General features: G+C 53.2%; 2 protein-coding genes across 5 annotated transcripts in view; one reads left to right on the plus strand and one right to left on the minus strand.

Annotated features, from left to right (window-relative positions):
- The window catches only part of LOC138350667 (uncharacterized), a 100,633-nt gene extending 85,368 nt beyond the window's left edge, over positions 1-15,265 (plus strand). The window contains exon 4 of the mRNA XM_069301846.1: positions 11,367-15,265. Coding sequence (XP_069157947.1) covers positions 11,367-11,521 — 155 coding nt within the window. The 3' untranslated portion in view covers positions 11,522-15,265. The remainder of the gene's footprint in view (positions 1-11,366) is intronic.
- Positions 1-15,702, minus strand: part of LOC138350668 (uncharacterized) — a 625,641-nt gene that overhangs the window by 427,373 nt on the left and 182,566 nt on the right. The window lies entirely within an intron of this gene.

Consider the following 15,702-nt stretch of genomic DNA (forward strand, 5'->3'; position numbering starts at 1 on the left):
CCTCCTCCTTTGCACCACTACCCTCCTCCTCTGCACCACTACCCTCCGCCTCCTCTGCACCACTACCCTCCTTCTCCTCTGCACCACTACCCTCCTCCTTCTTTGCACCACTATCCTCCTCCTCTGCACCACCACCCTCCTCCCCCTCTGCACCACTACCCTCCTCCTCCTCTGCACCACTACCCTCCTCCTCCTCTCCACAACTACCCTCCTCCTCCGAACTACTACCCTCCTCCACTCTACACCACTACCCTCCTCCTCCTCCTCTGCACAACTACCCTCCTCCTCCTCTGCACCACTACCCTCCTCCTCCTCCTCCTCAGCACCACTACCCTCCCCCTATGCACCACTACCCTCCTCCTCTGTACCACTACCTTCCTCCTCTGCACCACTACCTTCCTCCTCTGCACCATTACCCTCCTCCTTTGCACCACTACCCTCCTCCTCTGCACCTCTACCCTCCTCCTCTGCACCACTACCCTCCTCCTCTGCACCACTACCTTCCTCCTCTGCACCACTACCTTCCTCCTCTGCACCACTACCCTCCTCCTCTGCACCACTACCCTCCTTTTCTGCACCTCTACCCTCCTCCTCTGCACCACTACCTTCCCCCTCTGCACCACTACCCTTCTCTGCACCACTATCCTCCTCCTTTGCACCACTACGTTCCTCCTCTGCACCACTACCCTCCTCCTCTTCACCACTACCTTCCTCCTCTGCACCACTACCCTCCTCCTCTGCACCACTTCCTTCCTCCTCGGCATCTCTACCCTCCTCCTTTGCACCACTACCTTCCTCCTCTGCACCACTACCTTCCTCCTCTGCACCACTACCCTCCTCCTCTGCACCACTACCCTCCACTCCTCTCCACAACTACCCTCCTCCTCCTCGGAATTACTACCCTCCTCCACTCTGCCCCACTACCCTCCTCCTCCTCCTCTGCACTACTACCCTCCTCCTCTGCACCACTACCCTCCTCCTCCTCCTCTTCCTCAGCACCACTACCCTCCCCCTCTGCACCACTACGCTCTTCCTCTGCACCACTACCCTCCACCTCTGCACCACTACCCTCCTCCTCTGCACCACTACCCTCCACTCCTCTCCACAACTACCCTCCTCCTCCTCTGAATTACTACCCTCCTCCACTCTGCCCCACTACCCTCCTCCTCCTCCTCTGCACCACTACCCCCCTCCTCCTCCTCTGCACCACTACCCACCTCCTCCTCTGCACCACTACCCTCCTCCTCCTCTTCAACAGTACCCTCCTCCTCCTCTGCACCACTACCTTCCTCCTCTGCACCACTACCCTCCTCATCTGCACCACTACCCTCCTCCTCTTCACCACTACCCTCCTCCTCTGCAACACTACCCTCCTCCTCTGCCCCACTACCCTTTTCCTCTGCACCACTACCCTCATCCTCTTTTGCACCACTACCCTCCTCGTCTTCTGCACCACTACCCTCCTCGTCCTCTAAACCACTACCCTCCTCCTCTGCACCACTACCCTTTTCCTCTGCACCACTACTCCTCCTCCTCCTCTGCACCACTACCCTAATCTTCCTCCTCTGCAATACTACCCTCCCCCTCCTCCTCCTCTGCTACACTACCCTCCTCCTCTGCACCACTAACCTCCTCCTCTGCACCACTAACCCTCCTCCTCTGCTCATCTACCCTCCTCCTCTGCCCCACTACCCTCCTCCTATGCACCACTACCCTTTTCCTCTGCACCACTGCACCACTACCCTCCTCCTCTGCACCACTACCCTCCTCCTCCTCCTCTGCACCACTACCCTCATCCTCCTCTGCACCACTATCCTCCTCTTCCTCTGCATCACTACCCTCCTCCTCTGCATCACTACCCTCATCCTCCTCTGCACCACTACCCTCCTCCTCTGCACCACTACCCTCCTCCTCCTTCTCTGCACCACTATCCTCCTCCTCTGCAAAACTACCATCCTCCTCCTCTGCACCACTACCCTCCTCCTCCTCTGCACCACTATCCTCCTCCTCTGCACCACTGCACCACTACCCTCCTCCTCCTCTGCACTACTACCCTCCTCCTCTGCACCACTACCCTTCTCCTCCTCCTCTGCACCACTATCCTCCTCCTCTGCACCACTACCCTCCTCCTCCTCTGCACCACTACCCTCCTCCTCCTCTGCACCACTACCCTCCTCCTCCTCTGCACCACTACCCTCCTCCTCCTCTGCACCACTACCCTCCTCCTCCTCTGCACCACTACCCTCCTCCTCCTCTGTACCACTACCCTCTGCACCACTACCCTCTTTCTCCTCTGCACCACTACCCTCTTCCTCCTCTGCACCACTACCCTCCTTCTCTGCACTACTACCCTCCTCCTCCTCTGCTCCACTACCCGCCTCCTTTGCCCCACTTCCGTCCTCCTCTGCACCACTACGTTCCTCCTCTGCACCACTACCCTCCTCCTCTGCACCACTACCTTCCTCCTCTGCACCACTACCTTCCTCCTCTGCACCACTACCCTCCTCCTCTGCACCACTACCCTCCTCTGCACCTCAACCTTCCCCCTCTGCACCACTACGTTCCTCCTCTGCACCACTACTCTCCTCCTCTGCACCACTACCCTCCTCCTCTGCACCTCTACCCTTCTCTTTTGCACCACTACCTTCCTCCTCTGCACCACTACCTTCCTCCTCTGTACCACTACCCTCCTCCTCTGCCCCTCTACCCTCCTCCTTTGCACCACTACCCTCCACCTCTGCACCACTACCCTCCTCCTCCTCTGCACCACTACCCTCCTTCTCCTCTGCACCACTACCCTCCTCCTCATCTGCACCACTATCCTCCTCCTCTGCACCACCACCCTCCTCCCCCTCTGCACCACTACCCTCCTCCTCCTCTGCACCACTACCCTCCTCCTCCTCTCCACAACTACCCTCCTCCTCCGAACTACTACCCTCCTCCACTCTACACCACTACCCGCCTCCTCCTCCGCTGCACAACTACCTTCCTCCTCCTCTGCACCACTACCCTCCTCCTCCTCCTCAGCACCACTACCCTCCCCCTATGCACCACTACCCTCCTCCTCTGTACCACTACCTTCCTCCTCTGCACCACTACCTTCCTCCTCTGCACCATTACCCTCCTCTTTTGCACCACTACCCTCCTTCTCTGCACCTCTACCCTCCTCCTCTGCACCACTACCCTCCTCTTCTGCACCACTACCTTCCTCCTCTGCACCACTACCTTCCTCCTCTGCACCACTACCCTCCTCTGCACCACTACCCTCCTCCTCCTCCTCTGCACCACTACCCTCTTCCTCCTCTGCACCACTACCCTCCTCCTCCTCCTCCTCCTCAGCACCACTACCCTCCCCCTCTGCACCACTACCCTCCTCCGCTTCTGCACCACTACCCTCCTCCTCCTCCTCTGCACCACTACCCTCCTCCTCCTCTGCACCACTACCCTCATCCTCCTCCTCTGCACAACTACCCTCCTCCTCCTCTGCACCACTACCCTCCTCCTCCTCTGCACTACTACCCTCCTCCTCCTCTGCACCACTACCCTCCTCCGCTTCTGCACCACTACCCTCCTTCTCCTCCTCTGCACCACTACCCTCATCCTCCTCTGCACCACTATCCTCCTCTTCCTCTGCACCACTACCTTCCTCCTCCTCTGCATCACTACCCTCATCCTCCTCTGCACCACTACCCTCCTCCTCCTCTGCATCACTACCCTCCTCCTCCTCTGCACCACTACCATCCTCCTCCTTTGCACCACTACCCTCCTCCTCTGCACCACTACCCTCCTCCTCTGCGCCACTACCCTCCTCCTCTGCACCACTACCCTCCTCCTCCTCTGCACCACTACCCTCCTCCTCCTCTGCACCACTACCCTCCTCCTCCTCTGTACCACTACCCTCCTCCTCCTCTGCACCACTACCCTTTTCCTCTGCACCACTACACCACTACCCTCCTTCTCTGCACCACTATCCTCCTCCTCCTCCTCTGCACCATTACCCTCATCCTCCTCTGCACCACTATCCTCCTCTTCCTCAGCACCACTACCCTCCTCCTCTGCACCACTACCCTCCTCCTCCTCCTATGCACTACTACCCTCATCGTTCTCTGCACCATTACCCTCCTCCTCCTCCTTTGCACCACTATCCTCCTCCTCCTCTTCACCACTACCTTCTTCCTCCTCTGCACCACTACCCTCATCCTCTGCATCACTACTCTCCTCCTCCTCTGCACCACTACCCTCCTCCTCCTCCTCTGCACCACTACCCTCCTCGTCCTCTTCACCACTACTCTCCTCCTCTGCACCTCTACCCTCATCCTCCTCTGCACCATTACCCACCTCCTCCTTTGCACCACTACCATCCTCCTCCTCTGCACCACTACCCTCCTCCTCTGCACCGCAACCCTCCTCTCTGCACCATTACTCTCCTTCCCTGCACCACTACCCTCCTCCTTTGCACCACTACCCTCCTCCTCCTCCTCCTATGCACCACTACCCTCATCCTCCTCTGCACCACTACCCTCCTCCTCCTCTGCACCACTACCCTCCTCCTCTGCACCGCAACCCTCCTCTCTGCACCATTACCCTCCTTCCCTGCACCACTACCCTCCTCCTCCTCCTCTGCATCACTACCCTCCTCCTCCTCTTCACCACTACCCTCCTCCTCCTCCTCTGCACCACTACCCTCCTCCTCCTGTGCACCACTACCCTCCTCCTCCTCTGCACCACTACCCTCCTCCTCTGCACCACAACACTCCTCTCTGCACCACTACCCTCCTCCTCTGCACCACTACCCTTTTCCTCTGCACCACTACCCTCCTCCTCCTCTGCACCACTACCCTCCTCCTCCTCTTCACCACTCCCCCCCTCCTCCTCCTATGCACCACTACCCTCATCCTCCTCTGCACCACTACCCTCCTCCTCCTCCTCTGCACCACTACCCTCCTCCTCCTCTTCACCACTACCCTCCTCCTCCTCCTCTGCACCACTACCCTTCTCCTCCTCTGCACCACTACCCTCTTCCTCTGCACCACTACCCTTTTCCTCTGCACCACTTCCCTCCTCCTCCTCTGCACCACTACCCTCCTCCTCCTCTGCACCACTACCCTCCTCCTCTGCACCACAACACTCCTCTCTGCACCACTACCCTCCTCCTCTGCACCACTACCCTCCTCTGCACCTCAACCTTCCCCCTCTGCACCACTACCCTCCTCCTCTGCACCACTACCTTCCTCCTCTGCACCACTACGTTCCTCCTCTGCACCACTACTCTCCTCCTCTGCACCACTACCCTCCTCCTCTGCACCTCTACCCTTCTCTTTTGCACCACTACCTTCCTCCTCTGCACCACTACCTTCCTCCTCTGTACCACTACCCTCCTCCTCTGCCCCTCTACCCTCCTCCTTTGCACCACTACCCTCCACCTCTGCACCACTACCCTCCTCCTCCTCTGCACCACTACCCTCCTTCTCCTCTGCACCACTACCCTCCTCCTCCTCTGCACCACTATCCTCCTCCTCTGCACCACCACCCTCCTCCCCCTCTGCACCACTACCCTCCTCCTCCTCTGCACCACTACCCTCCTCCTCCTCTCCACAACTACCCTCCTCCTCCGAACTACTACTCTCCTCCACTCTACACCACTACCCTCCTCCTCCTCCGCTGCACAACTACCTTCCTCCTCCTCTGCACCACTACCCTCCTCCTCCTCCTCAGCACCACTACCCTCCCCCTATGCACCACTACCCTCCTCCTCTGTACCACTACCTTCCTCCTCTGCACCACTACCTTCCTCCTCTGCACCATTACCCTCCTCTTTTGCACCACTACCCTCCTCCTCTGCACCTCTACCCTCCTCCTCTGCACCACTACCCTCCTCCTCCTGTGCACCACTACCCTCCTCCTCCTCTGCACCACTACCCTCCTCCTCTGCACCACAACACTCCTCTCTGCACCACTACCCTCCTCCTCTGCACCACTACCCTCCTCTGCACCTCAACCTTCCCCCTCTGCACCACTACCCTCCTCCTCTGCACCACTACCTTCCTCCTCTGCACCACTACGTTCCTCCTCTGCACCACTACTCTCCTCCTCTGCACCACTACCCTCCTCCTCTGCACCTCTACCCTTCTCTTTTGCACCACTACCTTCCTCCTCTGCACTACTACCTTCCTCCTCTGTACCACTACCCTCCTCCTCTGCCCCTCTACCCTCCTCCTTTGCACCACTACCCTCCACCTCTGCACCACTACCCTCCTCCTCCTCTGCACCACTACCCTCCTTCTCCTCTGCACCACTACCCTCCTCCTCCTCTGCACCACTATCCTCCTCCTCTGCACCACCACCCTCCTCCCCCTCTGCACCACTACCCTCCTCCTCCTCTGCACCACTACCCTCCTCCTCCTCTCCACAACTACCCTCCTCCTCCGAACTACTACCCTCCTCCACTCTACACCACTACCCTCCTCCTCCTCCGCTGCACAACTACCTTCCTCCTCCTCTGCACCACTACCATCCTCCTCCTTCTCAGCACCATTACCCTCCCCCTATGCACCACTACCCTCCTCCTCTGTACCACTACCTTCCTCCTCTGCACCACTACCTTCCTCCTCTGCACCATTACCCTCCTCTTTTGCACCACTACCCTCCTCCTCTGCACCTCTACTCTCCTCCTCTGCACCACTACCCTCCTCCTCTGCACCACTACCTTCCTCCTCTGCACCACTACCTTCCTCCTCTGCACCACTACCCTCCTCTGCACCACTACCCTCCTCCTCCTCCTCTGCACCACTACCCTCTTCCTCCTCTGCACCACTACCCTCCTCCTCCTCCTCCTCCTCAGCACCACTACCCTCCCCCTCTGCACCACTACCCTCCTCCGCTTCTGCACCACTACCCTCCTCCTCCTCCTCTGCACCACTACCCTCCTCCTCCTCTGCACCACTACCCTCATCCTCCTCCTCTGCACAACTACCCTCCTCCTCCTCTGCACCACTACCCTCCTCCTCCTCTGCACTACTACCCTCCTCCTCCTCTGCACCACTACCCTCCTCCGCTTCTGCACCACTACCCTCCTTCTCCTCCTCTGCACCACTACCCTCATCCTCCTCTGCACCACTATCCTCCTCTTCCTCTGCACCACTACCTTCCTCCTCCTCTGCATCACTACCCTCATCCTCCTCTGCACCACTACCCTCCTCCTCCTCTGCATCACTACCCTCCTCATCCTCTGCACCACTACCATCCTCCTCCTTTGCACCACTACCCTCCTCCTCTGCACCACTACCCTCCTCCTCTGCGCCACTACCCTCCTTCTCTGCACCACTATCCTCCTCCTCCTCCTCTGCACCATTACCCTCATCCTCCTCTGCACCACTATCCTCCTCTTCCTCAGCACCACTACCCTCCTCCTCTGCACCACTACCCTCCTCCTCCTCCTATGCACTACTACCCTCATCGTTCTCTGCACCATTACCCTCCTCCTCCTCCTTTGCACCACTATCCTCCTCCTCCTCTTCACCACTACCTTCTTCCTCCTCTGCACCACTACCCTCCTCCTCTGCATCACTACTCTCCTCCTCCTCTGCACCACTACCCTCCTCCTCCTCCTCTGCACCACTACCCTCCTCCTCCTCTTCACCACTACTCTCCTCCTCTGCACCTCTACCCTCATCCTCCTCTGCACCACTACCCACCTCCTCCTTTGCACCACTACCATCCTCCTCCTCTGCACCACTACCCTCCTCCTCTGCACCGCAACCCTCCTCTCTGCACCATTACTCTCCTTCCCTGCACCACTACCCTCCTCCTTTGCACCACTACCCTCCTCCTCCTCCTATGCACCACTACCCTCATCCTCCTCTGCACCACTACCCTCCTCCTCCTCTGCACCACTACCCTCCTCCTCTGCACCGCAACCCTCCTCTCTGCACCATTACCCTCCTTCCCTGCACCACTACCCTCCTCCTCCTCCTCTGCATCACTACCCTCCTCCTCCTCTTCACCACTACCCTCCTCCTCCTCCTCTGCACCACTACCCTCCTCCTCCTGTGCACCACTACCCTCCTCCTCCTCTGCACCACTACCCTCCTCCTCTGCACCACAACACTCCTCTCTGCACCACTACCCTCCTCCTCTGCACCACTACCCTTTTCCTCTGCACCACTACCCTCCTCCTCCTCTGCACCACTACCCTCCTCCTCCTCTTCACCACTCCCCCCCTCCTCCTCCTATGCACCACTACCCTCATCCTCCTCTGCACCACTACCCTCCTCCTCCTCCTCTGCACCACTACCCTCCTCCTCCTCTTCACCACTACCCTCCTCCTCCTCCTCTGCACCACTACCCTCCTCCTCCTCTGCACCACTACCCTCTTCCTCTGCACCACTACCCTTTTCCTCTGCACCACTTCCCTCCTCCTCCTCTGCACCACTACCCTCCTCCTCCTCCTCTGCAATACTACCCTCCCCTTTCTCCTCTGCACCACTACCCTCCTCCTCTGCACCACTACCCTCCTCCTCTGCACCACTAACCCTCCTCTGCTCCACTACCCTCCTCCTCTGCGCCACTACCCTCCTCCTCTGCACCATTACCCTTTTCCTTTGCACCACTACCCTCCTCCTCCTCCTCTGCACCATTACCCTTTTCCTTTGCACCACTACCATCCTCCTCCTCCTCTGCACCACTCCCCTTCTCCTCCTCTGCACCACTACCCTCCTCCTCTGCACCACTACCCTTTTCCTCTGCACCTCTACCCTCATTCTCCTCTGCACCACTACCCTCCTCCTCCTCTGCACCACTACCCTCCTCCTCCTCTGCACCACTACCCTCCTCCTCTGCACCACTACCCTCCTCCTCCTCTGCACCACTACCCTCCTTCTCCTCTCCACCACTACCCTCCTCCTCCTCTGCACCACTATCCTCCTCCTCTGCACCACTACCCTCCTCCCCCTCTGCACCACTACCCTCCTCCTCCTCTGCACCACTACCCTCCTTCTCTTCTGCACCACTACCCTCCTCCTCCTCTGCACCACTACCGTCCTCCTCCTCTGCACCACTACCCTCCTCCTCCTCTGCACCACTATCCTCCTCCTCTGCACCACTACCCTCCTCCTCCTCTGCACCACTACCCTCCTCCTCCTCTGCACCACTACCCTCCTCCTCCTCTGCACCACTACCCTCCTCCTCCTCTGCACCACTATCCTCCTCTGCACCACTGCACCACTACCCTCCTCCTCCTCTGCACCACTGCACCACTACCCTCCTCCTCCTCTGCACCACTACCCTTCTCCTCCTCTGCACCACTACCCTCCTCCTCCTCTGCACCACTACCCTCCTCCTCCTCCTCTGCACCACTGTCCTCCTCCTCTGCACCACTACCCTCCTCCTCCTTTGTACCACTATTCTCCTCCTCTGCACCACTACCTTCCTCCTCCTCTGCACCACTACCCTCCTCCTCCTCTGCACCACTACCCTCCTCCTCCTCTGCACCACTACCCTCCTCCTCCTCTGCACCACTATCCTCCTCCTCTGCACCACTGCACCACTACCCTCCTCCTCCTCTGCATCACTATCCTCCTCCTCCTCTGCTCCACTACCCTCCTCCTCTGCACCACTACCCTCCTCTGCACCACTACCCTCCTCCTCCTCTGCACTACTACCCTCCTCCTCCTCTGCTCCACTACCCTCCTCCTCTGCGCCACTACCCTCCTCCTCTGCACCATTACCCTTTTCCTTTGCACCACTACCCTCCTCCTCCTCCTCCTCTGCACTACTACCCTCCTCCTACTCTGCACCACTACCCTCCTCCTCTGCACCACTACCCTTTTCCTCTGCACCACTACCCTCATTCTCCTCTGCACCACTACCCTCCTCCTCCTCTGCACCACTACCCTCCTCCTCCTCTGCACCACTACCCTCCTCCTCTGCACCACTACCCTCCTCCTCCTCTGCACCACTACCCTCCTTCTCCTCTGCACCACTACCCTCCTCCTCCTCTGCACCACTATCCTCCTCCTCTGCACCACTACCCTCCTCCCCCTCTGCACCACTGCCCTCCTCCTCTGCACCACTACCCTCCTCCTCCTCTGCACCACTACCCTCCTTCTCTTCTGCACCACTACCCTCCTCCTCCTCTGCACCACTACCGTCCTCCTCCTCTGCACCACTACCCTCCTCCTCCTCTGCACCACTATCCTCCTCCTCTGCACCACTACCCTCCTCCTCCTCTGCACCACTACCCTCCTCCTCCTCTGCACCACTACCCTCCTCCTCCTCTGCACCACTACCCTCCTCCTCCTCTGCACCACTATCCTCCTCCTCTGCACCACTGCACCACTACCCTCCTCCTCCTCTGCACCACTACCCTCCTCCTCCTCTGCACCACTACCCTCCTCCTCCTCTGCACCACTACCCTCCTCCTCCTCCTCTGCACCACTGTCCTCCTCCTCTGCACCACTACCCTCCTCCTCCTTTGTACCACTATCCTCCTCCTCTGCACCACTACCTTCCTCCTCCTCTGCACCACTACCCTCCTCCTCCTCTGCACCACTACCCTCCTCCTCCTCTGCACCACTACCCTCCTCCTCCTCTGCACCACTATCCTCCTCCTCTGCACCACTGCACCACTACCCTCCTCCTCCTCTGCATCACTATCCTCCTCCTCCTCTGCACCACTACCCTCCTCTTCCTCTGCACCACTACCCTCCTCCTCCTCCTCCTCTGCACCACTATCCTCCTCCTCTGCACCACTACCCTCCTCCTCCTCTGCACTACTACCCTCCTCCTCCTCTGCACCACTACCCTCCTCCTCCTCTGCACCACTACCCTCCTCTGCACCACTACCCTCCTCCTCCTCTGCACTACTACCCTCCTCCTCCTCTGCACCACTACCCTCCTCCTCTGCACCACTACCCTCCTCCTCTGCACCACTACCCTCCTCCTCTGCATCACAACCATCCTCCTCCTCCTCCTCCTCCTTAAGAGATGGGTGTGAGGAGTAACCAGGTGTGGGCTTCAGTGTTCCCTTTCATCTGCAGGTGTGGGTGGGGAGAGTTTGCAGGTGTGGGCTTCAGTGTTCTCTTTCATCTGCAGGTGTAGGTGAGGAGAGTTACCAGGTGTGGGCTTCAATGTTCCCTCTCATCTACAGGTGTGAGTTTGGAGAGTTGCCAGGTGTGGGCTTCAGAGTTCCGTCTAATCTACAGGTGTGGGAGGGGAGAGTTGCCAGGTGTAAGCTTCAGTGTTCCCTCTCATCTGCAGTTGTGGGTATGGAGAGTTGCCAGGTGTGAGCTGCAACGTTCCCTCTCATCTACAGGTGTGGGTGGGGAGAGTTGCCAGGTGTGAGCTGCAACGTTCCCTCTCATCTACAGGTGTGGGTGGGGAGAGACTCCTGCGAGGACTTCACCGGAGGGGCGTCACTGGTGATGAACTTTGGATTTGGATCCAGGACAGTGATGAGAACAATAAGTACCTCCAAGAGCTCTGTGCGTCGTTTAACAATTTTAAGAATGTTTTGATATTGTAGATTGTTGAGACCTTGTTGACTATGATGTACATCTCTCAATGAAATGATTACATCTCATCAAGTATTAGATGTACATGTGTAGATGTACAGTAATCTACAGATGTACATGAGTAGATGTACAGTAATCTACAGATGTACATGTGCAGATGTACAGTAATCTACAGATGTACATGTGTAGATGTACAGTAATCTACAGATGTACATGTGTAGATGTACAGTAATCTACAGATGTACATGAGTAGATGTACAGTAAGATGTACATGATGTACTCCAGATGTACTCCTTTCATCAAAATATGTGGTTCGTATTTGGTGTAATTCTTGTGCCAACCCGCAGATCTTGATGTTGCAACTGCTGTGTACTGGTCACTATATATCTTCTGCATTGCTCTATTGCTAATTACTTTCTTAATCTGTGATAGACTCTGTGGTATGTAAATGTCTACATTTCTTCTCTTAGTTGCAAGTTTTGCAGCATCGTCTGCAATGTCATTTCCAGTTATTCCCATGTGACTTGGCACCCAGTTGACAGTACCCAACGGCCTTCATGTTCCAGTGTTTGCATTTTAGTATTCTGGTGGTATGAATGAGTTTTTGTATGCTGGTAGAATGAATGAGTTTTTGTATGCTGGTGGAATGAATGAGTTTTTGTATGCTGGTGGAATGAATGAGTTTTTGTATGCTGGTGGAATGAATGAGTTTTTGTATGCTGGTGGAATGAATGAGTTTTTGTATGCTGGTGGAATGAATGAGTTTTTGTATGCTGGTGGAATGAATGAGTTTTTGTATGCTGGTGGAATGAATGAGTTTTAGTATGCTGGTGGAATGAATGAGTTTTTGTATGCTGGTGGAATGAATGAGTTTTAGTATGCTGGTGGAATGAAGGAGTGTTAGTATGCTGGTGGAATGAATGAGTTTTTGTATGCTGGTGGAATGAATGAGTTTTTGTATGCTGGTGGAATGAATGAGTTTTTGTATGCTGGTGGAATGAATGAGTTTTAGTATGCTGGTGGAATGAATGAGTTTTTGTATGCTGGTGGAATGAATGAGTTTTTGTATGCTGGTGGAATGAATGAGTTTTTGTATGCTGGGGGAATGAATGAGTTTTTGTATGCTGGTGGAATGAATGAGTTTTTGTATGCTGGTGGAATGAATGAGTTTTTGTATGCTGGTGGAATGAATGAGTTTTAGTATGCTGGTGGAATGAATGAGTTTTTGTATGCTGGTGGAATGAATGAGTTTTTGTATGCTGGTGGAATGAATGAGTTTTTGTATGCTGGTGGAATGAATGAGTTTTTGTATGCTGGTGGAATGAATGAGTTTTTGTATGCTGGTGGAATGAATGAGTTTTAGTATGCTGATGGTATGAATGAATTTTTGTATGCTGGTGGAATGAATGAATTTTTGTATGCTGGTGGAATGAATGAGTTTTAGTATGCTGGTGGTATGAATGAGTTTTTGTATGCTGGTGGAATGAATGAGTTTTTGTTTGCTGGTGGAATGAATGAGTTTTAGTATGCTGGTGGAATGAATGAGTTTTTGTATGCTGGTGGAATGAATGAGTTTTAGTATGCTGGTGGAATGAATGAGTGTTAGTATGCTGGTGGAATGAATGAGTGTTAGTATGCTGGTGGAATGAATGAGTTTTTGTATGCGGGTGGAATGAATGAGTGTTAGTATGCTGGTGGAATGAATGAGTTTTTGTATGCTTGTGGAATGAATGAGTTTTAGTATGCTGGTGGAATGAATGAGTGTTAGTATGCTGGTGGAATGAATGAGTTTTAGTATGCTGGTGGAATGAATGAGTTTTAGTATGCTGGTGGAATGAATGAGTGTTAGTATGCTGGTGGAATGAATGAGTTTTTGTATGCTGGTGGAATGAATGAGTTTTTGTATGCTGGTGGAATGAATGAGTTTTTGTATGCTGGTGGTATGAATGAGTTTTAGTATGCTGGTGGAATGAATGAGTTTTAGTATGCTGGTGGAATGAATGAGTTTTTGTATGCTGGTGGAATGAATGAGTTTTTGTATGCTGGTGGAATGAATGAGTTTTAGTATGATGGTGGAATGAATGAGTGTTAGTATGCTGGTGGAATGAATGAGTTTTTGTATGCTGGTGGAATGAATGAGTTTTTGTATGCTGGTGGAATGAATGAGTTTTTGTATGCTGGTGGTATGAATGAGTTTTAGTATGCTGGTGGAATGAATGAGTTTTAGTATGCTGGTGGAATGAATGAGTTTTTGTATGCTGGTGGAATGAATGAGTTTTTGTATGCTGGTGGTATGAATGAGTTTTAGTATGCTGGTGGAATGAATGAGTTTTAGTATGCTGGTGGAATGAATGAGTTTTAGTATGCTGGTGGAATGAATGAGTTTTTGTATGCTGGTGGAATGAATGAGTTTTTGTTTTGATGATAGTGAGAATGAGTTTTGGTATACGTTGTTTGTATGAGTTTTGGCATGTTGGAGGTATGAATGTATTTTATTGTGCTGGTGGTACCTTCCTTGAGGTTACCTTGAGGCCGTTTAGGGCCTTACCGTCCCCGCGGCCCGGTCCTCGACCAGGCCTCCTAGTTGCTGGACAGGTTAACCAGGCTGTTGGACGCGGCTGCTAGCAGACTGTCGTATGAATCACAGCCTGGTTGATCAGAGCTTATCAAGTTCTCTCTTGAACACTGTGAGAGATCGGGTAGTTATACCCCTTATGTGTAGACGGTATAGATAAGCAGCCTTCCAGTCTGTAGTGGAAGGTATAGATAAGCAGCCTTCCAGTCTGTAGTGGAAGGTATAGATAAGCAGCCTTCCAGTCTGTAGTGGAAGGTATAGATAAGCAGCCTTCCAGTCTGTAGTGGAAGGTATAGATAAGCAGCCTTCCAGTCTGTAGTGGAAGGTATAGATAAGCAGCCTTCCAGTCTGTAGTGGAAGGTATAGATAAGCAGCCTTCCAGTCTGTAGTGGAAGGTATAGATAAGCAACCTTCCAGTCTGTAGTGGAAGGTATAGATAAGCAGCCTTCCAGTCTGTAGTGGAAGGTATAGATAAGCAGCCTTCCAGTCTGTAGTGGAAGGTCTAGATAAGCATTTGTCTCCTGATTTTATGAATAAGTTTTGGTATGTAATTGATATATTAGCATTTTCTACACTTTATTATCAATATGACTTTCTTTACTATTGTTTATTGGATCACTATTATTAGTTTTGGGTCTTTATTTGTTACGAGATCTTAGTTATTGTAACATTTTAGGGATTTTAGACATTTGGGAATTTTTGTCTGACTTTAGTCTGTCTTAACCTTATTATCCTCAAGATCAAGCAGGAGCATATATACACCTGTGTTATTGTAAGTTGCTTAATGTACAACTAAATACAGTAAGTTGCCGACTGTAACTTACAATTATGCATTAAGCAGCTTACCGTATATGTACTATCATATTATCAGTATCCTATTGTAAACTTGCTCTAATACAGTAGGAAGCCTTTTGGGCACTTACTTTATTACAGTAAGTAACGTACTGTACAAGATCTTTTGTACAGTTAGCAGCTTACTGTTCAAGTAGTTTAATACAGTAAGTGTCCTTCTGCACACTTAAATGAACAATTTCTTTTGTAAAGAAACTACCATATGTACGCCTGCTTTGATACTGTAAGTAGTACTGTACTTTATTTTATATAGTAAAGTACTACAACTATTAAAGTAAATACATGCATTATTTGAAATACAGTAACATATAAGTTTAAACAATATAAACACTTTTATTTGCCCTCATTTTCTGAGGTCTGTTGTTTGGAGGTATTAACTTGCTAGTGGTATATGATATGACTTTTTCAACAGAAACAGAGTAAGACAAATCCGAGTGGTAAACGTTGTCAATGGTCCTCAGGACTCTGGCCTGAGACCTGTCTTGTTTAAAGTATATAAACCATGTAGATAAAAAATAAATTAATTTTCTTAATAAATTAAGAAAAACTTAATACGATACAAGAAGACTTAGGCTTTTAAAATTTAACAAAACTTTTGCATGTGCTGGTCAAAACTGTTTATGCTCAGTTTAATATTACGTTGACTTTCCTTTAAATGACTGGAGAGGAAAGTCTCATTTTGATAATTTTCTCAAATTCTTCACCTTCATTATACCTCACTATCAAACTGTTGCTGCTGACAGTGAGAACAGTAACCAACCTTAA

This window comes from Procambarus clarkii, chromosome 46 (genome assembly GCF_040958095.1).
Source record: "Procambarus clarkii isolate CNS0578487 chromosome 46, FALCON_Pclarkii_2.0, whole genome shotgun sequence".
NCBI classification, from domain to species: domain Eukaryota; kingdom Metazoa; phylum Arthropoda; class Malacostraca; order Decapoda; family Cambaridae; genus Procambarus; species Procambarus clarkii.